Raw genomic sequence first — 27,666 nt, 5'->3', positions numbered from 1 at the left:
TTCTGGTTCCGTTTCTCTGGTAGTCCTTTTTCTTCAAGTAATCTGTGGATAAGCTATTTGTTAGATGGCAAAAACCTTGTATCATTAATCCCCACAGAGAGATAGATCCTACAGTATTGAAGGTTGGCTGTACGGATCTTTCTGGTTCTTCTTTGAGTAGTTTTCAGCAGGCATAATGAGAACATGTCTGATATATTTAATTTGTGTATTCTATCTTTCTGAAATAAATTCATTTCATCTTCTTTCTAACCGGTAGACAAAGAGATGCAGAGCATCAAAAGCTACAATCTCAAGTTTGAAATAATAACCAAAACAGAAATTTTCAGGAAACAATCTTTGATGAAGGCATATCATTACATGAAGTTATCTCTCCCCTACCACTTAGTGCTACAAATTTACTATCGAACAACAACATGGGACACTTCTCTATCAAATTTGACCCATCATAAGCTTCTTTAAGGAACACAGTACTCCTTGCACCTTTGTTAGTAATGTAAAATATTCCATGATGCTTTATCAAACAGAGCAGCAGTTTAGATGGTAATAGATACTCTGAATGAAATAAGTCCAGTTGAGCAGATGTCATCCTTTTCTCCATTGTCAAACTTAGGAGCTCATGAAGCACTGCCACCACTCTCTTTCTTGCTTTAGGGTCAGCGATTTCAAATCTCCTCGCGTTCAAATATGGTGAAGGGACTTCCATTTTCTGCCACCTTTGAAGTTGCTCTAGATAACCTACATTTGGTCTAAAACCAGCAGGAAAATTCATTTTAAACGCATATGGACCTTGATAATTACCATCTTTTGATATTCTAACCTTCTTCGACAGTCCATCAGAAGCCAGAATCCCTTCAAGTGCTAATCTTTCCTCACGGGCAGTGACAGCTAGTGAAGAATCCCAATTTTCCAAATGAAGATAAGCTTTTCCATTGAAATCCTTCACGGAAAAGTACTCCGGGTACTTTGGTATCAATGACTTCTCAAAGTCATCCGGCAAACCCAATTCAGATTCAATAAATTCAATCTTTTCAAGAGGAAGCCGGCAGTCAACAGACATCATTAACAACTTCCTTAAGTTCTTAACGAGAATGGGTTCCATCAACTCCTTAGCTTCAGCTTCTTCTCTGGCAACCTTTTCAGCTTTTCCCGTTAGCTTAACATAAGGAGGTGCTCTGTTACCCCCACCAACATGGAATATTGAAGGGTACTTCTCAATTACAGCCATGAAATTCCATTTCTGAACAAACCCAACTTCTTTTTCAAGGTCCCTAAGAAGAAGAGATTGATGCTTCTGTGATTGGATAATGGACTTAAGCTGTAAGATTAATGATGGCTTCTTCCGCAAGTCCATGACTTTGTCCAGTTCATGAACTCTATGGTATATTTTCTTCTTGGGTCTTCTCCCTCCACTGCATTTGTACTTCACCGGGACCAACATAGAAGCTGATTTCTGATATGGGTCTGGTGATGACCACGAATCCATTGTTGTCTGGTAGAGAGTAGACGATTTGAGAGATTGGTGTAATCCCAAGAACCCAAATCTCCTCTGCATTTTGCACGAGCAGGTAATTCACGTAGGAAACAACCATCAAACACTTGGCGTGCAAAGTTTTCGATACCCAATCTAGGACCCATACATGGCATACAATTTGACAAGTGTATAACTTACATGGATTTCTGTACCATCACGAACGAATCGGAGGTCGAAACGGCAAATAGTCCGATTCGCTCTTTTTTCTCTGCAAAAAGCTGACCAAAGTTTTGTGTTTTACTTCCACTAAACTCAAAAACTACGCTTTTGGAGATCGTAGTGAATGAATCCACAAATGGGTTTTGTTTGGTAATTTAATATTTTAACGTTTAAAAAAAAAAAAAAGAATAAAAATTGTAATTTAACAAACATTTATGATCCAAATCTAAATCAAGTGAATAAAGCAAAAGATTTTTTTAAAAAAATAATATTAAAAGATTTTGAAAAATGACATTTCGTTGTTCAATTCAACCCAACAATTTTTTTTTTTAAAAAAAAGGAATTTGATATAATTCAATTATTTCAATCACCTATTTTTAATGTAGAAGATTTTTTTTAATTGAAAATATATTTCTAAAGCAAAACCAAGGTAGTTTTTATTAAAAATATTATAATTATTAATCTAAAAAAATTAAATTTTCATAAAGAAAATTACAATTTTATATTTTTGTTGTTCTTTTATTATTATTTAAAATTTTCTTATATATAATGGGGGCAAAACCCTCAAAAGAAAATTCGCAGCCAATTAGCCGAAACATCTAGACACTAACTAGACGCCATTACTGTAAGAATATAAGGTCACTGAGTCAAATTCCTCTTTCCTTCTCTTAATAATAAAAAAATTAAAAGTAAAAATCGGAGCTTTGCGATTCCTTAAACCCCTATACTCTCTATCTAGAGGTTTAGACGACATTGGACTGAGCAAAAAAAAGCAGCAGCGAGAAAGAGAGAATGGAGGGCTGGAAGCACAAAGGGAAGCACGACAAGCCGAAGCCATGGGACGAAGACCCTAACATCGATCGCTGGAAAATCGAGAAGTTCGATCCCTCTTGGAACGAAGGAGGCATGCTTGAAGTCACTTCCTTCTCTACCCTTTTCCCTTCATATAGAGGTTTCTTTTCCCCGCTTCAGTACCCCTTTTTTTATTTTTTTATTTTTTTTATACTTATTTGGTTGTTTGGCTGCTGAGAAAATCTGGGTAGGCGGGAAAAATAAAAGCTTTTGCGATTATTCCGAGTGATTCATAGTGTGTATTAGTGGGTTAATAATACTAACATAGATTATCAAAAAAAATTAGCATTACGTGCTTAATGTAAATTCGCTAGGTCTTGTTGATATTATAGTCTTTTTGACCGTTTGAATTACCTTGTCCAGAGAAATATTTGCAAGAAGCTTGGCCAATTGTCAAATCTGCATTGAAGGAGTATGGCATTTCGTGCGAATTAGATTTGGTAAGTCATTGCCAATGCTATTTAAGAAAGTTTGAAATTTCCTCCTGAATGATCAGTTGGGTTAATTTGATTTTATATCAAAGTTAATTGCATTGTTTTTATTTTATTTTTATCATTTTTTATTTCATTTTTGGAATGGAATAATTTGATGCAAAATCTTAACTTATATGCTTTTAATAATGCTTTTAAGGTTGTTGGTTCGATGACGGTGTCAACTACTAGAAAGACTAGGGACCCCTATATTATTGTCAAAGCTAGAGATCTCATCAAGCTTTTGGCAAGAAGTGTTCCTGCTCTTCAGGTACTCGTTTGTAAATTGTTTGCTTTATGCTAACACTTCTTTATCTAAGTATGGACATTATGAAATAGTTAGTGAGTTAGTAAAGTATTATTAATATGATTATTATTATTAATATTATTATTTTAATCTTTCACCATAGTTTAATATCTATTAACAACAGCTTGACAATAAAATGGCTGCAGAACGGATAGTTTTTGAATATTTCTTACATTGTGTTGATTTTCTAACAACCTAATTTGAAGCTCATATTTCCTGATTTGACCCTATTTACCACATTTTTATTTCAGGCAATAAAAGTACTGAATGATGACATGCAATGTGACATCATCAAGATTGGAAACTTAGTCAGAAACCAGGTGTGTATGGATAAATTATTAGCGGTTTTGGTGGAATATTCTGCTGGTTGAACTTTTGCCATGCCAAAGATGCCCGAATTATTAAAATACTTTATGCAATTTATGTTCTAGTACCTAATGGATGTTAGCTTAATTGTATATGCAGGAACGATTCGTTAAACGAAGGCAACGTCTAATAGGTGCTAATGCTGAAACGTTGAAGGTGCATCTAGGGTTTTAGTTGTGATATTTTAGCAATTGTTTTGAATTAGAAAACTATATTTTAGGACTCTCTGATAATGTCTGTTGTGACATGCATCCTTTCTTTGTACCGAATTTTCTGAAATTCTGTTTGGCTGCAGGCACTTGAAATAGTGACTGGCTGCTATATTCTGGTTCAAGTAAGTATTCAATTTTATTTTTCGTTTGATTTTGATGGTTATGTTGTGCATTTTCTTGGTTCTCCAACAGCTTGGTGAACCGGAGATTAGAAACAGAAATGATTATTCATTTTGCTTGTATATAACTAGGGAAACACTGTTGCTGCCATGGGTTCATTTAAAGGTTTAAAGCAAGTCAGGAAGATTGTGGAAGACTGCATTCTGAATATAATGCACCCTGTATTACATATCAAGGTAATATTGTAATCTTTGATATCTTCTATTATTGAATCCTATATTCTCTCCCTCTCACACACTTATCTCCCTCTCCCTCTCTAATATGTAGATTCTCATGTTGAAGAAAGAACTCGCAAATAATCCATCTTTGAAAGATGAGAATTGGGAAAGGTTTCTGCCAAAATTCAAGAAGTATATCTTCTACCTCATTTGTCTGTGAGACTATGAATCCCTGTAATTATTTGCTTTTAATAATCTATGTATATATTTTCCTTTCATTTTCTCTTTCAGGAAAAATGTTCAGCGACGGAAATTTAGTAAAGAGAAGAAACCATATACACCATTTCCTCCTCCTCAACCACCTAGTAAGGTTAGTAATTGCTTCTCGTCTGTGGCATATTTTTATTTTTGAAAGAATTTTGCTTGTTTATATTGCTTCTATTTTGGTAACTTTATCCTTTCCAAGTTTTATACAAAATATTTTGTATCTTACTTATTTGAATTTCTTGTGTTCTCTAGTCTTTATATTTGTTAGTGTTTATTATATCTGTTTTATAAATTTTTCTAGTAAAATGATAAAATCCTAAAAATATAGTTGTGTTTGAGTGATATATACAGGTTGACATTGAACTGGAAACTGGAGAATACTTCTTGAGTGAAAAAATAAAATCAGCAAAGAAGTGGCAGGAAAAGCAGGAGAAACAGGCTGAAAAAACTGCTGAAAGCAAAAGAAAAAGAGAAGCTGTATTTATTCCACCCAAGGTATTTTTATCGAACCTTTTTATCATTTATTTATTATTATTATTATTATTTTTTATGACATGTGCTTTTCTCTTTCTATTAACCTTGATATTTATCTTTTTTAAAATTTGGCCTTTTTGTTTCAGGAGCCTGTAAAGCAGGATAACAATGTTGATAATGACAACGATGATGTGACGGCCATGGCTCTGTCCGTAAAGGTAAATAGAGGATGTCATTCTGGTTAATGACTAATTTCCATTAGACATGGCTTTAAAATTTGGTACATGCTCCTATTAGACAAGGTAAACATTTGCATCCCTTGATCCTCCTGCAGGAAAAGGCCAAGAAGTTTGGGAAGCAAAAGCTGATTGAGAACATCAATGCAGAAGAATATCTAGCACAATCTGGACAGAAACCTCCAAAAAAGAAATCTAAGCACTCGAAGTCTTAATATGGATTGGTTAATGTAGGTTTTTTCAATGAGAAATTTTGATAAGACATTGGGGGAATTAGGTTCCTTTTTTTTTGGGTGGGGGAATGGAGAGGCAATCCACAATCACAAGGCAAGATTACTTTCAAATTGATCATTAAATACCAAATTTTCATATCTGTAACGTGAAAGCTGTACAATTTTTTTTATTTTTATTTTTAATTTTTAGCCCTTTTGGATTGAGAGACAATCCACAACCACAAGGATGTTCCCCAAGGGTAAACTACTTCCAAATTGATTATTTAATACCAGATTTTCGGCATCAAAGTGGGATTAATGATCCCAAAAAAGAACAAAAATTTATTCGACTTTTTCCTGATAAAGCATACACCTTGCATGGCTAGTTAGCATAGACTTGGATTGTATTCTTTAAGCGGTTTTTTTTCCATAATTAGGGAAGCAAAATACGTTGGATTAAACTAGTCTTGTTTCAAAGAAATAATCTAAATGTTTAAATTGTTAGGCATATTTGCTTTATAAATTAGGGAAGTAAGATGTAGAAGTTACATGATACTTCTCACATTTGTAAACATAATTTCATAGTTGATGAAGATGTTATTGTTTGATTAACAAGTGTCTTTTCCCAGTTGAATTTAGATATCATTTTACATTGCTTTCTGGTAGGAACATCAAGTATCATATTTGAATGGAAACTGACTTGCATATAGAATGAAGTTCGTAATAACTTCATTGAAATCATAATTCTTCTAAAATTTGTACATTCTTGAAAGATTCCGAGACCCAAAACATAATTTATACATCGAACTTTCAATTCCTAGAGGAGCAAACCGCACTCCGTTTAATTTGTTATATGAACAGAAATTATAAAAAGAAGAAGAAGAAGAACTCCAACTTTACCTATCAATTCTATATGCTTTCATGCTGCACTAACACTATATGTTGAAAATTCAAAGATTTTAAGATCTGTCATTTTCTCCTAGATATTTTGTAACATATTTCAATCACAGATATGCATTTATTCCCATTTTTTTTTTTTGGTAATATCTATATAACTGTTAATATAAATTCCATTTTTCAAATAGAAACTTATCATTCTATTGTAAAAGAGAGAAAGCAATCATTCTCATCAGCTATCAGAAGGATTTTATCTTTTAGTTAAAATTCTTGTCAAAAAAAAAAAAAAAAAACCCATTAGGCCATAATTTTCAACTTTCAACTATGTTGTCACTTTTGTTGATGTAATCTGTCATTAAATCTTTAGATATATGAAAAAAATGAAATATACATGAAAGCAATTTTTTTTTTTTTTAAATTATAAATGTACATAAACCACCATGTGTATTCAGATTATATATTTTCTACAGCATCTTATCTCATACTGTTTTTCTTCTTTCGGAAAATGAATCTGATATCAGTTACTAAATTAAAGCAAAAAAGAACCAACAGATAATGATACTTAATTTGTTTGTGGTACTCATGCTTTTTAATTTCATTTCTTTTATTTTTTATTAAAAATAGAAAAAAAAAATGCGAACGCATGTTTTTGCCTTCTCTGTCCTAATTAGGCCAAAAAAAAAAAAAAAGAAAAAGTGGAATTCGTTTAGTACTGAGAATGGATACGTCAAAGAAGAAATTGGACTGCATAATGAAAACCATACCAAAAAGTTTGACTCTTGCACGTTGACAAAAATTGGGTTTTTTTATAATTCTTTTACACGTGGAGGCTCAATATCTTGATCAGAATATTAATTAGGTCATTGAACTCTTATTATTATTACCAATTACCTCTAAGTTTGTTCGGCCTACTAATTAACTAGTCTGTGTCCAAATCGGACTGTGTTTGCAATTTGCAAATTTTTGGCACAACACATAAAAATGATTCTATATTAGTAGTTTGAGCTGATAGACGTTGTCTTTATCCATCTCCTATTTCTCAATAAAATCAATTATAAAATCTGTTTGTGTACTTAAAATAGTAGCAGCAGCAAAAAAAAAACCCGGAAAACTTGGAACTTCTATAATTTTGTAATAGAAAAACTTGGTACCCAATTTCTTGTTTTCTATAAATAGTGTGCGAGGGAATTAAGCCATGCAACTTCATCAGTAGAAAGCTAGAGAAGCTTTAGTTTGTAGGTTTCCTTTTTTCATCTGTGGAAGAACTAAGTTTTACCAGCTATAATGTATTGTTTCTCAACCATGCCTGCCAATCCAGGCAATCCTCAATCCCAGATCCAACCTCGTGTTCTTATTGTATCCAGAAGAAGTTTGCGAAAGAACAAGTTCATAGATTTTGTGGGTATGATATATTATTTCTTCTCATCTCTGTTCTGGTTTGATTGTCACTGTTTAATATCAGCTTTAATCACAAAATATATACAAATACAACTTTTTTATTTGAGCCAGTTCGTTCAATGTTATACACAGGTGAATATCATTTGGATCTAATAGTAGGTTATGAAGCAGTTCCAGTTATAGTTCCACGAGTTTCGGGAATCCATAAGTTGCTCGAAAGCTTTGAACCTATTCTGGTGTTCTGCTTTGTGAAGGAGAGGATGTTCATCCTTCTCTTTATGAAACTCAAGCACCAACTCTTTCACCCCAAGAACTTGAAGGGATCACGAAGTTGCATTCCAGTTATACTGCCATTGATAGAGAAAAGGACTTGATCGAATTCAAACTCGTGAAGCTTTGCCTAGAAAGAGAGATACCTTATCTCGGAATTTGCAGAGGTTCACAGATGCTTAACATTGTCTCCGGAGGTACCCTTTATCAAGACATTGGAATAGAACTCTCAAAAACGTGTCCACAAAATCACAATGTGGTTCATATGGATTATGGTAACTATGATGGGCATCGACATGCAATAAATTTGGTGGAAAACACACCTTTGCATCACTGGTTCAAGGATTCTTTGGACCATGGAAGTATGGAAATTTTGGTGAATAGCTATCACCATCAAGGTGTTAAGAAACTAGCCAAACGCTTTGTTCCTATGGCCTTTGCTCCAGATGGTTTGGTCGAAGGATTTTACGATCCAAATGTTTACAATGCTCAAGAGGGAAAGTTTTTAGTGGGACTTCAATTTCATCCTGAACGAATGAGAAAGATAGATTCAGATGACTTTGATTATCCAGGATGCTCTCATGTTTATCAGGTTTATATTTATATATATATATATATACACATCTATATATTTGACTTTATCTTTAACTCTAGTGAACTAAAAAACTTGACTCTAGTAAACTAAAAAGCTTGACCCCGTTTTGAGGTTTAATGGAATATTTCGTACACAGGAATTTGTGAAGGCCGTGAATGCTTATCAGAGAAAAGGTTAGTAGCTCAATATACGTGCCAAAACATGTAAAACTTCATCAAATATGGACATTTGAGTTTAAATACAAGGAAAGAACTTTGAATTAAAGCTAAAGCAGCATATCTTGAGATAATACAGACATAAATAATTCCTAGCTAACAATTTCTACAATGAGTAAATTTTCATGGAAAATATTATCGATTTACGCCATTAATTCTCATGGAAAAACACAAAATTTCAATCTTTCTCCATTATCTAGGTTTTTCAGATGGTGGACTTAAGCTTTGAGCAAAAGACGAGGTTGATGTAGGTGGGTGCAACGGTTAGAAATTCTTACTCCGCAAGAATAAAGTTAAACAAAGGAAGAAAAACGGTGGCAAGAAATATCATGAGGAAGATGTCGACCAGACATCTACAATCAGCTAAATATTTGTCTCCAATAGGGTTAAAATTTCCTGTTTCACCGAGCAAACAGATCTAGGAATATGAATATCCCCCTCAATGGGACATACAACCATAATATGAGGTAAAAAAGCAAGGCCTGTTCAAATTCCTAAAACATAGCAAACTACCAAAAAAAGATAGCACGCAAATGAAAATCAATGCAGCACCTGACATTACTTCAAAAGTTTGATTGTTTAGAAAACACCCCATATAACAAAACAAAACATAATCAGACTTAATAATGTCATAATAGTTTTACGCATGCACCTAAAAGACTGGACAAACATGACTCGACTTTCTGGAAGGATAATGCTACATAATAAAAATATTGCAAAAATAACTAACGAGTAAAAACATAAAACGTAAAACTGGAACAAAAACAAAACGGTGGTGGTGCCCCCCCAATCTCTTGTTTCTCTCTCCGCTATCACCAAATCTTTAAATCCAATTGACCTGAAAAGTGTGGTGAAATTACTTATAGCTTATCTTCGAACTCAGAGAGAGGAGTTGGCTGTTCCTTCAAGCCCTTCCTCTTCCTGATATCTGCAACCAAAGCAGAAGCCTGTGAACCAGGCTCCAATGGATCGGATGACATCATATCCCAGTGATCAAACACACATTGAGGGAAAGCCTGTCCAGAGGTTGCAGCCCTCAAAGTACTGGAGAAACCGAACGATTCAATGACCGGAAGGTATGCCTTGATGTTATAAAGTGGGGTACCAGGCCTCTGCATTTCCTCAAAGACATGACCACGTTTCTGATTGAGAACACTGTAAATGCCACCAAGTGCCTGCTCTGGAGCTTGGATTTCAACCAAGTACACGGGCTCAAGAAGCCTAGGCTTGGCAGTAAGCTGGGAAGCATAGATAACCCTTCTAGCAGTTGGAATGATCTGACCACCACCTCTATGGATCGCATCAGCGTGAAGAACCACATCACAGACTTCAAAGCAGATGGCCCTCATGTTTTCCTCAGCCAAGGCACCTTCCTTTGAGGCCCATTGGAACCCAGCAACAACAGAATCCTTAATTTCATTAAGGTATTGAACTCCCTTACACATATCAACCACCATGTTAGGACCAGTAGTCTCAGGGCCAAAACACCAGATTTTCTTGGCAAGATCCTTGTCCCAACCAAACTCCTCTGACAAAATCTTAGAACGAACCTTGGGATCATCCCTTGGACCAATCTTGCCATCATCAATAGCCTCGGGAAGCCCCTCTTCCAGTGGTCGGGCTTCCATGTACAGACGATTGTGCTTGTTAGGAGACTTGCTCATCACGGTACGGCAAGACTTCTCAAGGACAGTCTCACGGAAGGACACAACAGGATCAGACTTGATAATCTCAGCTCCACCCATGAAGTCTTCCTGCAAATCCTTCAAACAGATCTCAAGGTGGAGTTCACCAGCACCAGCCACAATGTGCTCTCCAGATTCCTCAATGGTACACACCACCATAGGGTCAGACTTGGCCAAACGTTTAAGGCCTTCAACAAGTTTTGGAAGGTCAGATGCAACCTTACACTGCACAGCCACACGCACAACAGGTGAGACAGAGAACTTCATAGCACGGATTGGGTGTGCATCAACTTCCTTCTCATTAGTGAGAGTAGCATTCTTGGTGATGAACTGATCCAAACCAACCATAGCAACTGTATTACCACAGGGAACATCTTCCACTGTTTCTTGCCTCTTTCCCATCCAAATAACTGTTCTCTGTACACTCTTGACATACAGATCTTTCTTCTCTCCAGGCACATAGTTGGGACCCATGATCCTAACCTTCAAACCAGTTGAGACCCTGCCAGAAAAGACACGGCCAAAGGCAAAGAACCTACCTTTATCAGAAGCAGGAATCATCTTAGATACATAAAGCATGAGAGGACCATCTGGATCACAGTTCCTGATAGCATTGGCATAAGCATCATCAAGAGGACCTTCATACAAGTTCTCAACACGATACTTTTGAGCCTTTGAGGGAGGTGGAAGATGAAATATCATCATTTCCAAGAGGGCATTGCTAGCTGGGAGCCATGTCTGCATCACACGCTTCATCAATGCCTTGCCCATCAGATCTTTCTCTTCAGACTTCATGGTGCAACCAAGTTTCTGAAGCATTGGCCAGAGCTTATCTTTCTGATCATTCATACAAGTATTGATAATCTGTTTGATTGGCTCGTAGCAGAACTGAACAAAACCACGTTTGCAGGTAGGGGAACCAGTATTTTTGGTGGTCCATTTCTTGGTGGCAGGGTCAAAGAAGTTCTCACCCCATAGTCGCTCCATCATCTTTGACTCATCAACTCCAAACTTGGAGGCATACATCTTGGCAAAGTTGGTAAGCGTAAATGCCCAACCATGCAAACCAGCAGAGAAAGCCACTGTTCCCTTCTCAGGATAGACCTGAACATCACCGAGGAGAGGATCTTCATATGTGGCCATAATCACGTTAGCATTCTCAATGACCCTCTGGAAAGTTTGGTAAGCTTCCTCTCCATCAACCTGCAGCTCAAGGAAGCACCTGTCCATCTTGTTAACAGTCAACACAGGCCTAATCCTTTCACCAAGGGCCTGACGGAGCACAGTTTCTGTTTGGACACATACACCTTCAATACAGTCGACAACCACAAGTGCACCATCAGTGATACGAAGAGCAGCTGTAACCTCTGATGAGAAGTCGACGTGCCCGGGGGAATCGATGAGATTGATAAGGTATTCATTCCCATTTCGCTCTCCTTTGTAATTCTTCAAGGCTTCATCAGTCATCTCATAGTAGAGAGAAATACCAGTAGACTTGATGGTGATGCCACGTTCTGCCTCATCAGCACGGGTATCAGTCATCCGGACATCACCAGCAACTTCTTGTGCAATGATACCAGCGGCAGCCACCAGAGAGTCAGTGAGGGTTGACTTCCCTGAGATGTGTAAGAATATACATGAGAACATGAACCACCATAGAAACTTTAAATAAAGCAGAAGACCAATATTATATTAGCTCTTACTTCTAAAGCTTCGATACAAATGATATTATTACTACACGAGAGTATAAAACAGCTATAACAGAAATAGAAACTTTAAATAAAGCAGAAAACCATATTATATTATATTAGCTCTTACTTCCAAGGCCTGGATACAAATGATATTATTACTACCCAAAAGTATAAAACAGTCATAACAGAAATCTAGGTTTAATGCTTTCACATTACTACCACCTCGAGACACCAAAAACCTAGATGCTGAAACTTGATAGAAAATTTGTATCCGACATTTAAACATATGACTACATACCGTGGTCGACATGCGCAATAACAGACATATTACGGATGTTATGCTTGAAGTCCATAATACGTCTAAGCTCTTCAGCTGTGAACTTCACCTGTACCATATCAAGAATATTTTTTCCCATTACAATCAAGAAAAGAACATAGCAGCCAAGGTACCCATTAAAATTAATTTTCATACAAAGCACTTACCATCTTGACTAGTTTTAGACGTCACAGATAATCACTATTTATTCAACGACGCTCCTCGGACAAAAAAAAACCTGCAAACAAATAAAAATACAACAAAAACATTCAGATAACTTAAATTTTTTTAAAAAAAAAATCCCACAATCCAATCGATCAATGAATATCCAACTACTGAATCATTTGGCCACCAAAAAAAAAATTCTACAAAATAGCAGAAAAACCACATACACTGACAAAACGTGATTTTGAATATTAATTTTCTAACCAACCACAAAAATAAAAATAAAAAATAAAAAATAAAAAACTTAAAATTTTCAATCCAAAATATACAATGAAGCACAAGTTTTTAAATCTTTATCAACCAACATGACAAATCAAATCAAAAATAAAAACAAAGCCTAATAAACTCAAGCTACAATCAAACTTACAACCAGCCAAAAAAATAAAAAAAAAAACAAACAAACTTGAACACAACTATAATCCTATTCACAGAAACAAAATAAAATAAAAAAATCAATTTTTTTCTAATCACCGCATCATTGAAGATCTGGAAAAACAGATAGATCTATATACCAACAAATCGAAATCAATCCCCAAAAAAAAAAAAAAAAGGAAAGCCAAAGAATTTGATTTTCAAGGAATTAGAAAAATAAAAAAAGGGTTATACGTCTAACCAAATACAAGAGAGGAAGAGAGGGAATGAAACCTGGAAAATCGCAGACACTGAGATAAAGAGAGAGAGAGAGAGGCGCCCTAGTGAGAGAGAGAAACAAAGTAGCGTACTCGGTCTCCTCTATATAAAAGGTGCGGCGAATGAATGGTATATGCGCTTCTTAACGATATCGCTTTTTCCCTTTCAAAGATAGTACGTTAGGGTTTTTCTTTTCCCCCCTCTTGGGCCCTATGGGCTTTTTCTCAGTCCCTCTTGGGCTTCTATTGGACTTTAAGGCTGCGTTCGGCTGCCCCATGTACGAAACCCCCCAGACAGTATATTAAACAATTGTGTACAACTTTTAGCCGTAAAATTTTTTTTTAAAAGAAAAAATAAAATGATGGGTTCACGCTTTCGGTTTATATATATATATATATATATATATATGTTTTTTTATGATACAGTCCATTTATATATATATATATATATATATATATGAATCTGTACTAAAATCGATATTTTTAACAATAATATTTACCTGGTTGTTATATAAACATATCAAAATTGATATTTAAAAATATTAATTTTTATACAATTCAGTATACGGACCATATCATAAACACATATTATATATATTTATATGATTATTATTATTTGCATGGTAATTTTGTGAATGTTATCTTTTAGAAAACTTAATACAGTACTATTGTTAATCATTAATAATAATTATTTCAAAAAAATCATTAATAATAATAAAATTTAATTATGGAATAAAGTTGATTTATTTAGTAAGCCATTCGTATTTATAATTAGAGAATCGGATATTTACAACAAAGTAAAAATTATTTTAAATGATAATTTAATTATTTAAATAACTAATATATAATGATAAAAAATCAATTTTATCTACTTATTATTTATTATAATTCAATAATTATAAAGAATTCATTTAAATATTTTTAATAATTTAATCTTAAACTTTTTTTTTAATTTTTATTAATTAATACTATGTAACTTTAAATGATGCAGTTATTTAAGAAAATTAGATTTTGACCTGATAAAATTATATTTGTTTACAAAAAAATTATGGTATAATATGATCTAGCACCAAACAAATATATGATATTAATACAATATAATTCGATACAATATATTGAAATCCAATATAATACAATTTAATATAATATATTCAAATTGAACACAAAATTAATACAGCATAACATCTCTAAGTGAGCCTTTTTCACATTGTAATCCCAGTAGGCCCAGTTTTGAAAGTAAAGGCTAAAAGAGTAAAACAATGTCCATTGCGTTTTCCTTACAAAATATATTGGATACTTTTATTAATAGCAAAAACACTGATCGATTGTGTTAAATCTTTTATTTTTATTTTCTTAGACTAAAAACTAATATTGGACAATAAACCGTTAAATATAACGTATTTAAATGCTATGCACATGAGATAAAGAGGACTAATTCTAGTGGTTGAGCATCTTTATTTGTATTTATAAGAGTATAAATTCGAGTTATAAAAATAGAAGGATTTTAAATAGGATGTAATTTAGATAAATTGTTCAAAAGCTAAGGAGGTGAGTCAATATTATCCTCCGTAACATTTTAATATATATTCGAGTCATAGAAAAAAATTTTTTAGATAGGGTGTAATTTAGATAAATTGTTCAAAAACTAAAGAGGTGAGTCAATATTATCCTCTGTAACATTGTAATATATATTTAATTTTTTGACGCTCTTTTCCCTAGCCAATATTGATAAATAATTTTCAATAAATTAAATAAAAAATCAAAATAGATAATTCATTGAAATATAGATTTGAAAGGTATACTCAATTTAAAATTTAAAAGACTCTTATAATTTTTATTTTTAAATTGCTAACTTTTATATAATTTATTGATTTTTATAAAGTTTATAAAAGTATGGAGAATTTTTATAAACTTTTATAAAAGATTTTAATAAACATTAATAGATAATTTTGATAAATATTAAGTATGCAAAATGATTTTCAAATTTTAATGTTATTCATACTCACCCACTATCACTAAATTCTTATCGGCCAAAATGATCTTTTACAGTCTCATTATTCATAAAAAAAATCTCCTTGATCACGTAAATATAAGATATGAATCCACTGGATTTGGATGGCATCGAGTTCATCTATATTATATTTTATTATTTTTCTTAGAATATAAATTTATGATAAATACTACAAAATTTGAATATATGAACAAGTACATGAAATCTATTAAGACAAAATTCCCACCACGTCCTTTTTCTTTTTTATTTTTTTTTTTATTTACACCGAATTGGAAATCTGTTACCCAAAAAAAAAAAAAAAAAAGGAACGGTAGTCTGTTGCAGTAGTTTCTAACTCAATTGGAAAATATAAAAACAAATCATTCTCTATGGGGGCAATAAAAATAAAAACGAAGAACAAGGAAATGAAATAATGGGAAGGCTCTGACAGAGAGACGAGGCTTACAATGTATGGTCAGTAACTACATTTGAAATAGACTATTTTGCCTTCTTTAAGAGGTGAGATGTTCGGAATTCAGCATCATCTCTGATGAAACTCCACCAAAGATAGGTCAATGGGATTGTGGTGGCATGCCAAAGAGCATGTGCATCTACAAGATCTTTATAAGGTGGGAAGTCATATATTTCTAGGAGCATGGCAAGGGCACCTCCCACCACCACCACCCACAACTTCCACCGAGAAGGATGGCGAGTCACGCCGGCAAAAACTGCCCAAATCACAAGTTGGACAACACCCATCGCAACACACACTATCATGTTCCACCCTGCAAAAAATTTCGACAGAGTAACAGATTAAAGAAGAGCTCACAAGCACAAACAATCCATTAATGAAAAAATGCAGACTTCAATGCCAGTGATACTAATATATCAACTAGATGAAGCCTGTATATGATAATATATCAACTGAAAAAACCAAGGTTGTCATATAGAGGGTGTCATGAAGCCTACATTTACAAACTTAAAATAATGACCAAAAAGTAGACCTCTTCTTTGTGTATTTGTGTGTACATAAAAACTAGACATATTTGTGTATAAATATTAATATCATTACAGATGCATTTACCATTATTCATCAATCCAACGAAAAAGAGTCAGCAATTGTTTGCAAAAAGTTTTATGCTAATATAATAAACAATTTTATGTTGATAGTTAAAATAACATAACATATGGTTCAAAATATATTAAGAGTGTTTAAGAAAATAGACAGAAAAAATATACACTACTCATGAGAAAACTTTATTTTAGAGTCAACTAGAAAATATATTGTTCTTGTAAAAAGATGTAAGATATAAAGTGGGAATCATACCATAATCAAATTTATAGTTGTTTAGGTACAATATATGCGTGGTTACAAAAGCAAGTAGCGGGGCAGAAACCATCACTCTGGCAGCTTCATCCCTGATGTTGAAACTCCTTAGTATGCCCAGAATAAGTGAGTACCCAAGTAGTGCCACTGCAGATGAGTAGTCTAATCTCTCTGTCAAATCCACATCTCTGCAGTAAAATAACACAGAGACAATAAGCAATATATCTGCATAATTAATCACCCAAGAAGAAAATAGTAAGAACTAGAAAACTTTTAAGCTATGTTCAGCTGCTGAGAAGACCAAATGTTCTGTCGCTAGAGTGGGGTGGGGTTGGGGAAGTATTACATCCCCATTACTTCATTTTCTTGGTTACCAAGTCAGGATCAGGACAGAAAATTCTATAACTAGGATGAGAATTTCTTTATTTTACTTTTACAAGACTCTTGACATTATTTTAGCGTATGAACCATTTGCATTCAATCATGGGCAATCTTTAGCTCATCTGGCTAGACAATATAATGGACTCTTTTTTTTTTTTTTTTTTTTGGTTGAAATGAATATAATAGAGTTAATTGTAACAAAATATCGTGCATATAATGCTAGACTGATTCAACAAACACAAAGTTGTTAAATAAATCATGTCACGTGATAATCAAAATTACGTTTGCAACTCTTAAATCACATATTTGTATACCCAAATGAAAAACATAACTTTACAAGTTTCCCATTGGAATGTCAGGATGTTAAACTAAAAGTGAGTCGTAAAGGTCATGGGTGTTTGTTTGATAAGAAAATATCATGCGCATGTCTATGATATTGAATGTATCTTAGCCAAGCCCCACTTAACTATTTACTAGGTGAGAACCTTCGTTAATTGGACCCCAGTCTCCACTTTCCAAACACATTGGCAACTACTACCTAGAATTTGAACCTACCCATAGGGTCAAAGCAGCAACTAAATCTATTTCCTAGCGTGGGAGTGGCAAAGAAAAAAAAAAAAAATTGCAAAATTTGAGAATGCAAAACCCACAAGTACACTTAATACATGTACGCATTCTATATTAAATAACTAGACAGAAAACTTGACTATATTTAAAAAGAGCAGAGGACACTTGTATTCTTTGTATATATAGGGAAGAAAAATACAGAGAGAAGCTTACCGACTATGGAAAACAGCACTCCAGAACCAGGAGTTCATTGCCAAGAGACCATAGATATGCCACAAACCGGAAAACTCATAGTATGTCTTCTTATCTTGTTTCAAAGGCAACTTATAGTATAGAAGGATGAAAAAGGATAGCCAGCCATGAAAATGCATTGCAAGGTTTAGTGCAGAGAAGACTACAGAAACAGGTTCCTAAACAGAAGGATGGCATGTCAAATTCCATATACACCAGAACATTAAGTTCACATCTAAAATTAATCCCAAAAATATTTCTTCCTAGGTACATATGAAGCATAGCAGTTAAAGAATCAGACCTGGATCCCATATACACGCTTAAATGGCCATTTACCATGGTATTTGACAGGAGGATAACCAAGAGCTTCTCTCTCTTTCTCTCTATCAACCATACAATTGTATCGGCAATCACTTTGGCAATCCCATTGTTTCCACCGCAAATAAAGAGGTTCTTGCATGTACCATGGACCATTAACAGAAACACCATCCGAAGAAAATTTGCAATGTGGAAAGCATCTTTCCCCTACACATCCAGTTTCTTCACACTGTCGTACACAAACTCTGAAACAAAAATTGACAGTGTAAAACCATTCCAACAGCACACCTAATCAGCAAAAGAATTACCAACTTTGGATAATGCAATAAAAATAATTATCTTATATTGCAGAAATTCAACAAAATAAAAAAGTTAAATAGAAAAGGCATAAAATTCATAAATAAATAACAAGTAAACATACTGAAGAACCTTTTACAACAAACCCATAAAGCATCATACTTCAAATATCACTCTAAGAAACCCAGAAGCCAAAAATCCAAAAGGACCCTTAAAATTCAAATACCTGAAAAGATATAATATCATTCAGATACAATAAGAACAATGGAGCTGAAAAGAAAGAAATACCTGTAACGTGGATCGGCATCACCCGCACTGGCATCTATACAACCAACACCCCATAAAACCACCACAAGCAAAGCAATCCAATACTTGTTCAACATCTGTTCAAACAGTGCCATGTTCAAATTCAAAAAAATTACAAAAACAAGGAACAAAAGAACAAAAATCATATCTAAAACATGTACATAATTACGACAAACATAACCCATGTTCCTCATTGTATTTGGTATTTGAAATTTTTACATAAACATTACGCATTCGTTAATTCCAAGGCCATGTAGAGAGTACTTGTGAGGGAATTATGAAACTTTGTAATATAAAAAATAAGAAAGTACGTGGATTAGATCCAGTCTGAGAGAACTTACCGGGAGGGAAAAAAAAAAAAAAAAAAGGAAGAAAGGGACCAAAATGAGAGGCAGTGAGATTCAAAGCTGTGCTAAGCCCTCAAAGGGTTTCTTCTTCTTCTGTAATCTGTATGTATCGCTTTCTTCAAGTCTTCTCTTCACAACAGAGACCTGACCCAGGCGAATCAACCCCTCTCTTCAGCTCGGGTCTCTATTTGGTAATTAATAATATTTTTATTTATTTATTTTTTTAAACTAAAATGGGCCTATTATGATTTATGGGTCGAGTTTCTTATTGGGATATAGGCCTCTGTGAGAAGAAATTGGACTTTTGAGTAGAACATACCCACCTAAATGGACCCACCAAGGCCATAATGGCCCATAAGTAGCTTCAATTTGCATTTTTTCTTTTCTTTTTTTTTTTCCAACATTTTTTTTGCTTTCTTTGACTTATAATCACAAGCCAAAACATTTTTAAATTTTGATGCATATAACTAGTAAAAAACAATGGAAGGGAGACACTGTACTACCTTGAGAATAATTGAATAACAATTAATAGAATTTATAATGGAATACCATGAGATACACAAGATCACGACAAATAAATAAATAAATACTAAAATTCATATTAGAAGCATCTAGAGCAAATCAAATTAATCAATCAAGAATCAAATCAACAAAATAATCACAAGATACTAATTAATAAATAAAATGCAATTAACATGCAATAAATAAAATAAAAGACACCAATTAATTAAATAATAAGACCACAATTAAATCCATTAATTTTAAAATATGATTTTAAAACATATTTTCATTTAAGAAATCATGTCAAAATATTCTGACGCACCATATTATATACCAATGCTGTCCGATGGTGTTCAGCGTCCCAAAATACCGTCTGACGGGAAGGTTAAGAAAGAACCTGCATCCGGTCACTGTGGCATCCCATCGTGCCGATGCTATCAACAGTCACCTGGCCATGGAAGAAGTGGTTGATGCTCACAATGCATTATACCCTGCCAGCCCTCAAGTCCACTGGTCTAATCATACGCACTAATCATATCCATGTAAATCTAGTACAGAACATCAGTACTGTATGAGTGCGTCTAACAATCATAAAATCAATATTTGGATAAAAACATTGGGTTTATTCCATCCATTTAACCTCAGAAGTTTTTCCACAATCCTTTTCTAAATCATCATCACCAAATCCAATGGTATAAATATTTATCCAAAATCTTCCGATACCATAAAATGATTTTCTAAATTCATCTCAATGCATAATAAATTTAAAAGAGATAATTTCTTTCAAATCCAAGAATCAATCCATACCAAAAATAGTATTGAAACCACATAAATCCACACATAATTAAATTCATACAATTATGCATAATGAATTAAATAATAACATAACAATGATTAAGAGAATTTAAAACTACAATTCCTTTAAAATTCCCAAATATATTTTTGGTCCCAAAACATATACTAAAAATTATCAGAAACTAGCAACATAAATTTAGATAGTAATTTTATTAAATCTCCAACACACAAAACATATTTTTCCAAATAATCAATTAACACAAAATAAATAATTAATCACCAAAAATAATTTTGAAGGTGGATCACTCATCTTGAGCATGCGTATCAATCAAGATCCTCCTCAGGATCAGTCCCACGACCCACACGTGCTCCTTCCGGTGATCGGACCCAGGTTGGTCGGAATCTCATCGGAAAGGTCTTAGGTTTTGGATTCTTGGATCTCACAAGCTGTGCGAGTTGGAAGAAACCAACCTCAAATTTGGATTCAAGGGGTCGGAATTAGTAGAAATGAATAGGCGGTGCAACTGGAAATTGGCTGAAAATAGATTTCTCGATGAGCCGCCGTGGTCACCGGAAACCGTCACTGCAGGCGGTGCATCCGGTGGCTATTGGCCGTGATTTTTGGATATCTATTTCTCTAGAAACACGTGGTATTATCATATGATATTTTTTTAATTACATATTAATAAAAAAAAAAGATTTTTGTTCAAAGTAAAAATAGGGTAAATCTTAAAATTTCTTCCTCTATTTGTAATAATCTTCTATAAGTCCATTGCCTTGTTTTGAAAACAATAATTTACTCTATTAAATTTATTTTAGTGCTAGGTACCTAATTGTTTATTAAATTTACTTATCAAATAACTATTTTTTTTGGTCAAATCAAAGAACTTAATTAAGTTATTTTTTAGGCTTAATTTATTTTATTTCGTTGTTAATTAAATGACATAATCTTATATCAATAATGAATATAAAGGGAAATAGGAAAAATGAGATAGAAGTTCAAAATCCCTTATATATATATATACAGTTTTGGAATAGAAAAGACCAAGTTCTCTCGTAAGATGAAAATCTAACGTTAGACATTATTTTAGGAGAACTAATTTTGCAACATTGCAGACAGATCTACTTTGTAAGCATATTTTGTAGAAGAATGTGCATACGGGCACAAAATTAATCCTTCAAAAATGATATTTAATATTAGATTATTATCTTATGAAGAGAATCTGATCCTCTCTATAACAAAACTGTATATATATATATATATATATATATATATATGTACTATAAGATACATAGACATAGTCACCCCAATTTCTCATTATTCATCCCTCATAGACATATGGAAAAGAAGGGAATAAGGGATTGGTCATGCTGGTTTCTTCGTGAACAAATATATTAAAGTAAAGACTTATTTTCAATCGAATTGAAATAAAATTAAAATGATTCTTTTTTGTTCTCCAACTGAAACAATCAATTTCTCCTCAATCATTAATTAAGAGTAAAAATTTAACCTTAATTTTGGCAATGCAAGATCAAACTCCTTCCTATACCGCAAAAATTAATATTAGAGAGAGAAATTTTATGGATATAATGAAGGGCTGATATGCATATATATATATATATATTCCTATTAATTTCAACCATATATAAATATATGGATAGATAAAATTATGATTTTGTGATAAAAATTAATGCTTTAGGTACTAAAGTCATGTAAAATGGAAGAGTTCTTTTAAACTTCATAGAAGGACAGCCAAAGAAATTATACATTCAAAAGACAAGTACGTCCTACTCCAAATAATTAGTACAAAACGTCAAGGGGAAAAAAAGAATCTCTCTCGATAAACTAAAGCTAATAATATCCCAAACATTCTAATAATAATGGGAGTTGGTTTTTATTTTAATCTATATTACAAAGTTTACACTATATTTACAAAAGTGTTGGACCAACAACAAACTGATCTACAGCAGATCTAAGTTCATCCCAATCTGCATGCATAAACAACTCATTCTCAATGTCCTCATACGAAGAAAAGCTTGACAAGGAATTCAAGTATGATGGATGATGGTATTGTGTAGCAGCCGCCATTGATGAGCTCAGCGCTTGCCCAACATGCAACTGGTTATTATTATTATTAGTAATACCATTTCCAACGTTGATATGATGATGATGATGATTTAAGATGACAGGCTTCTTGTCCTCATGGTAGATAATTGGAGCACTGAAATCAATGTAAGATTCTCCATTGTTTCTGTTAGAGTACTGATCATCATTCATGTTGCATTTCTTAGAGGTTATTAATGCGTCCATTGGTTGACGCTTGGCTGACAATTCTCTCCAGTCTGGTGTGTACTTTCTATATGACATGTTCCTCTTGAATATCCTACACAAAGTCCATATTTCCTGCAATCCAGCCGAGAATTTTGAATCAAGATTCAGACCAAGTAAACACATGAATAAAAATATATATGAATATAACATGAAAGTTAGGAACTAAGCCATTATATATAATTAGGAATTAAGATTCAGACTAATAAAAACGTGAATGAATTAATATGTATAAATAACGTGAAAGTTAGGAACCAATCCATTAACAGAGTTTTCAACTTTTCATACATGCATATAAATATATATATATATATATAGTCCATCTCCTATATATCAAGACTTGCTGATGGAATTCTCTTGCAGATTCAAGTATATTTTTTTAAAAACATAAGTTTATTTTCAAATAAATATGTATCTTTTTAAAAATATCTAAAAATATTCATCCACTATTTGTTTAGAATCCACATTGAAGTGCTTAAAGAAGATTGAATGGGGATACCTAGTGGAAGTTTAATTGATTATGAGAATGCATTGTGGAAGTTTAGTTGATTATGAGAAACGCATGCATGATGGTGATTTTTTTTTTCCCCTTTTTTTCTTTCTATCACTTACTGCTTCTTGTGGATCAGCTGTTTTAGCATTTGGTCGGTTTGTGTTGGCGTCGAGACCGGTGGGAAGGCGAAACTCGTGCATCATCCAATCAGTTTTGGTTCCTTTTCCGGCGCTGCCTCGGTAGTAAACTAATGTTTTCTTGAGTCCAATGCAGCGATAGCCTTCTCCTCCCTGAGAATGAACAGGTTTGTCTATACCAGTTGCTTTCCAAAATCCAGAACCTGTGACTCTGTTTGGTCTGATACTGTTCTTGTATTTCCTTCCTCTTTTGCAAAAGAAGTACCATTCTTTATCTCCTGAATTGGTAGTTGCTTCTGCATATCAGAAAATGTACACCATACTATATGTGAGAAGGAGCTTAACCGGACAAATTGAAAGCATGCATAACATATAAAATACAAATTGAGCTGCACTTATTGCAAGTAGTACTTATGGGTACAAAATGTTTTGGAATATGAGAAATCCCTAGGATCAATTTGAATTATTAAAATATCTATGAAATACTTGTATGGATTTCCAAAATGAATTTTGCTATTTTGCAAGAAAAAGGATATATATATATATATATATATATATATGTGCACGCTAATGACTATTAGTAGTTCAAAAACCATCTCTTTTTCATCCAAAACCCTACAAATTGACCAGCGTGCATGCCATGGAGAAATTGAAATAGTGAAGAAACTCCGGCTACTTTGAAAAAGTCATTAATCAGCTAATAATAATATAATTCATTTACCTATGATTGATATATATCTTAGACACAAAACCATGAATCATGGTGCATATACATATACACATACATATATTTGTGATTATATAATAAGAGAAAGCAAAGTAGTATATAATAAGACATACTTGGAAGATCCCAAGGTTCATATTTGTAGATATCAATGGCTTTGATGAGCTCGATGCTGATCGGTTTCTTTTCAACTTTCCGGCGAAGATAGAACCCAACAAGTTCATCATCTGTTGGATGAAAACGAAACCCAGGAAGTGGAGTTTCGTCAACATCTTCATGTTCTTCTTGATTTTTGTTATTATTGTTGTTGTAGGTACCCATATCTCTTCGATCTCTTATCTCTTCCAGTTGATCTTCCAAGCTCAATCTCTGGTCTTTGTTGTATCTTCCCTTTATGGTGGAAATTGTTTTATGTAATATATATAAATATATATATATATATATAGAGAGAGAGAGAGAGAGAGAGAGAAAGAGAGAGAGAGAGACATGCATATATTTATAAATATACATATGTATACCAATTTAAATATTTTATGTAAGGGAAGCTTCTATCGTCATGAGATGTCATTTAATAAAAGTTGGTTATAAAAGTATTTATGATTTTTTCAGGGTCAAGAAGTCTTGCGTTTGACTCTGGCTCTCTTGGGGCTAAAAAAGTCTTCAAAATTTGTTTCTTGAAGTCACCAAAAAAGACTTTATCATAAAATTTTTGAAGAAGTTTTGTTATATGAATCGTGAACCTTTTTATTGTCCATATCTCGCAAATTATAATTGAACAACAAAGCCCATAAAAGGACAATTATCAAAGACTCAAAGTCTTTCCTGTCTCTTTAATTATTTTTTTTTCTTTTTTTCTTTTTTTTCCTTTTTCCATTTTCATTTTTAATTTTAAAAGTCCTATATAAGATAACAAAAGATTAGTCAGGAATTTGATGACACAATATTAATCAATATTAAGACATTGTTTTGGCTTTTTGTTGTTTGTTTTCTTTCTTTTGGTTTTACATGCCCTTTTTTTCTGTTTTGACTAATATTTGCTCTCGTGCAATTCTTTTTTCTCTATAAAGAAATCAAGGTCGAAAAGGGCTGTATTTGTTCAAACTTCAAAAATAAGTGTTTTTAATATAAGGAATTTATATTACAACCTAAAATTAATTAAAACTATCTCTCCCAAGAAACAAAAAGAATCAAAAAGTTAAAAAAAAAAATAAATAAATAAAAAAGAACTAAATCTTATTATGGAAAGGAATGTTCGATCTAATCGAATTGTCAACTCAACTTTTGGTCCAAATATATTGGATTTGGTGGCTCAATCCTATCAAGTAGTCCCTACCACAGCAGAACATACTTCAAGACCCATAAAAATATATGAACAGGTCTTTATCTAGCTGGAACTATGTGTTTCCTCATAAATGTAGTTTTTGTTTTGAAATTTTGAATCCCCCCATTCCGAGATCATAAAAAATAAAAAATTTGATTCCAAGAAAAAACAGAATCTCCTAGTTGCATGCATATATATTTATTTATTTGCATAAATATTGTTCCAAAAGACTAATTACTTATATCTTTTGGAAAGTAGACTAATTACTTAGACTAGCAATATATTAACAAAGTTTAAGATTTATTTTTGTTTTGAAGGGACGGATTAATGATCATCAAATTATCCATAGAGTTTAAGTAAGGGGTTTACCAATGTAGATCCTTGTTAATTTTACACACTTAATTGTAAAGGAAATTTTCGAAAGCAAAAATCATTAATTTTTTTCCTTTTAATGAACAAAGCAAAAATATCACGACAAAACAATTAAATAGTAATCACATAAAATTCATCCTTTGTCGTATAGTTTCAAAACCAACGGGATGATCAAATAAATATCTTCTAGCTAACAGAAAGAGTTTATCTATCAAAACGATGCATAATTTTCCTTTTCTTTTGATTTCAAACCTAAATATTTTACCAGATTGGTTAGTTAGTAAAACTTTGTTTTCTTGCTCTTTGATTGCCGGTGTGTGCGCCGAGATGAAATTTGGAATAATTATTAAAAAAACATTTGTTTCTAAAAAGGACTTCTTTAGTAAAACATTAAATTAGAATATATTTTATATAACCCATTTTGGAATCTAAAATTATCGCCAGTGATTATTGTCATTTCAGCTCTAATACTCAAAATTTAGCTGTATTTGACAAAAAATTGAAAGGGGAAGTTGGTAAAAAAAAAAAAAAACAAACATATATATATATATATATATATATATATATATATATATATATATAATGGAAGAAAAGGAAATAAAATGTTGTTAAATCATCATCTCATCGTCTGTGCCCTGTGGACTAGAAGAACCCAACTCAACTGTCTATTTTTTGCTTTTCTGTTTTTGTTTCCTTTTGCTTACTTGAACAGAGAATTCGGGTTTTCATATTAATTCCAACTTTTTTGTTTGTATTTTGGGCAAGATTTTCGTCATCCTACTTTCCTTATCTTGCTCTTTTGACTTATCTAAGTTGGGACCCCATCAACAACGAATAACTTTCCAAATATAATTTATACACAAAGCAATTATTTCTGAATTTGTTTTCAACCCTTTTGTTTAGAAAAGAAGAATGGAATTTTTTACTAAAAAAAAAATAAAAATGGACTTAGCCTCACCACGTGCCTTTGAAAGTCCAAAGAATAATTTACTGAAAAATTATATAAATAACTATTATTATGAAATTGGAATAAATCCAGAGTCCAAAATTTAATTTGAAATGAGATACATTTCAAATTAAGACAGGATATGTCAAATAAATGAATATATTTAAAGATAATTTATATGAGAGTTATTGAAAAAAATTTAAAGGGTATAGTTTGATGACTTTGCCAAAAACAAATAAATTATAATAAACTCTACTTCTTGAGTTGAAATGGTGAAGTTTGTCAGACTTTTCATTGAACTTCTCAATTGAAGAAGAAGCATCAGTATCTAGAAGTTTAAAATCAACACACTGCTTTTCGAAGACAATTAGGCATAATATTTAACAAGATCTCTCTCTCTCTATATATATATATAATTCGTTTGTAGTGTGGAAATTTACATGAGGATATGCAGTATTGAGAAAAATATATTTTCCAAAAATATTATATTTATTTATATATCAATTAGCAAAAATATAGTAGCTGGTAATTGTCAAATGAAAGATGCAATTTTGAAAATTACATCTATATATGTTTATGTATAGGTGTTACATAGGAATAATATATACATATAGATCATTAGTGAAGAATATTAGATGTTAATTATTAATTAGAAAACGTTACGTATGTGATTTGGACTCTCCTGGCGGCAAGGCTCTTTTTAGGGGTAGGGGGGAGTAAGATCAAGACTTCCTTTTTGGATAATTTGAATCACATTAAATGTATTGATAATTTTTAAATTACATGTTTTAGTATGTTATAAAATTAATATTTAATATTTTTTTAAATTTTAAATTATAATTTTTTATGTGATTTAATAATTAATAAATAAAAAAATAATATTACAATTATGAAATCGTTTCTATGTGAGTCTAATTAAGTATATATATATATATATAG

The 27,666-nt window shown here is 32.6% G+C and overlaps 5 protein-coding genes and 1 pseudogene across 8 annotated transcripts; 2 read left to right on the top strand and 4 right to left on the bottom strand.

Moving 5' to 3' along the window:
• Positions 1-290: 290 nt before the first annotated feature.
• Positions 291-1,975, bottom strand: LOC107417981 (protein WHAT'S THIS FACTOR 1 homolog, chloroplastic). The gene has a single exon (XM_016026645.4). It carries the CDS (start codon positions 1,550-1,552, stop codon positions 323-325), a length of 1,230 nt encoding a protein of 409 aa, XP_015882131.1. The 5' UTR covers positions 1,553-1,975; the 3' UTR covers positions 291-322.
• Positions 1,976-2,249: 274 nt separating this feature from the next.
• On the top strand, positions 2,250-5,765 carry LOC107417982 (KRR1 small subunit processome component homolog). The gene is made up of 12 exons (XM_048474133.2): positions 2,250-2,642; positions 2,906-2,982; positions 3,173-3,283; positions 3,571-3,639; positions 3,785-3,841; positions 3,981-4,019; positions 4,149-4,253; positions 4,345-4,427; positions 4,527-4,605; positions 4,854-4,997; positions 5,123-5,194; positions 5,311-5,765. Exons 1-12 carry the CDS (start codon positions 2,483-2,485, stop codon positions 5,425-5,427), a joined length of 1,113 nt encoding a protein of 370 aa, XP_048330090.2. The 5' UTR covers positions 2,250-2,482; the 3' UTR covers positions 5,428-5,765.
• A 1,660-nt stretch (positions 5,766-7,425) lies between these two features.
• On the top strand, positions 7,426-9,570 carry LOC107417961 (putative glutamine amidotransferase GAT1_2.1; annotated as a pseudogene).
• LOC107417973 (elongation factor 2) lies at positions 9,334-13,510 on the bottom strand. 2 transcript variants are annotated; one of them, XM_016026638.4, is made up of 4 exons: positions 13,362-13,510; positions 12,659-12,729; positions 12,474-12,561; positions 9,334-12,100 (listed from the first exon to the last, which is right to left on the bottom strand). In XM_016026638.4, the coding sequence occupies exons 2-4, from the start codon at positions 12,659-12,661 to the stop codon at positions 9,660-9,662; spliced, it is 2,532 nt and encodes an 843-aa protein (XP_015882124.1). In that variant the 5' UTR covers positions 12,662-12,729; positions 13,362-13,510; the 3' UTR covers positions 9,334-9,659.
• Positions 13,511-15,539: 2,029 nt separating this feature from the next.
• LOC107417966 (uncharacterized) lies at positions 15,540-19,283 on the bottom strand. Of its 3 annotated transcripts, XM_048474565.2 has the most exons (6): positions 19,104-19,283; positions 18,745-18,839; positions 18,143-18,404; positions 17,824-18,020; positions 16,663-16,850; positions 15,540-16,120 (listed from the first exon to the last, which is right to left on the bottom strand). In XM_048474565.2, exons 2-6 carry the CDS (start codon positions 18,837-18,839, stop codon positions 15,834-15,836), a joined length of 1,029 nt encoding a protein of 342 aa, XP_048330522.1. In that variant the 5' UTR covers positions 19,104-19,283; the 3' UTR covers positions 15,540-15,833. The 3 variants fall into 3 exon arrangements, with proteins under 3 accessions (XP_048330522.1, XP_048330523.1, XP_048330521.1); XM_048474566.2 differs by lacking the exon at positions 19,104-19,283 and having other exon boundaries at positions 18,143-18,447; positions 18,745-19,081; XM_048474564.2 differs by lacking the exon at positions 19,104-19,283 and having other exon boundaries at positions 18,745-19,079.
• Positions 19,284-22,119: 2,836 nt separating this feature from the next.
• LOC107417970 (transcription factor JUNGBRUNNEN 1) lies at positions 22,120-24,542 on the bottom strand. The gene is made up of 3 exons (XM_016026633.4): positions 24,205-24,542; positions 23,347-23,660; positions 22,120-22,809 (listed from the first exon to the last, which is right to left on the bottom strand). Exons 1-3 carry the CDS (start codon positions 24,407-24,409, stop codon positions 22,336-22,338), a joined length of 993 nt encoding a protein of 330 aa, XP_015882119.2. The 5' UTR covers positions 24,410-24,542; the 3' UTR covers positions 22,120-22,335.
• Positions 24,543-27,666: the final 3,124 nt, after the last annotated feature.

Source organism: Ziziphus jujuba, chromosome 2, assembly GCF_031755915.1.
Source record: "Ziziphus jujuba cultivar Dongzao chromosome 2, ASM3175591v1".
In the NCBI taxonomy this organism is placed as follows: Eukaryota; Viridiplantae; Streptophyta; class Magnoliopsida; order Rosales; family Rhamnaceae; genus Ziziphus; species Ziziphus jujuba.
The sequence above is the reverse complement of the archived record's forward strand: the minus strand, read 5'-3'. Positions and strand labels throughout refer to the sequence as shown.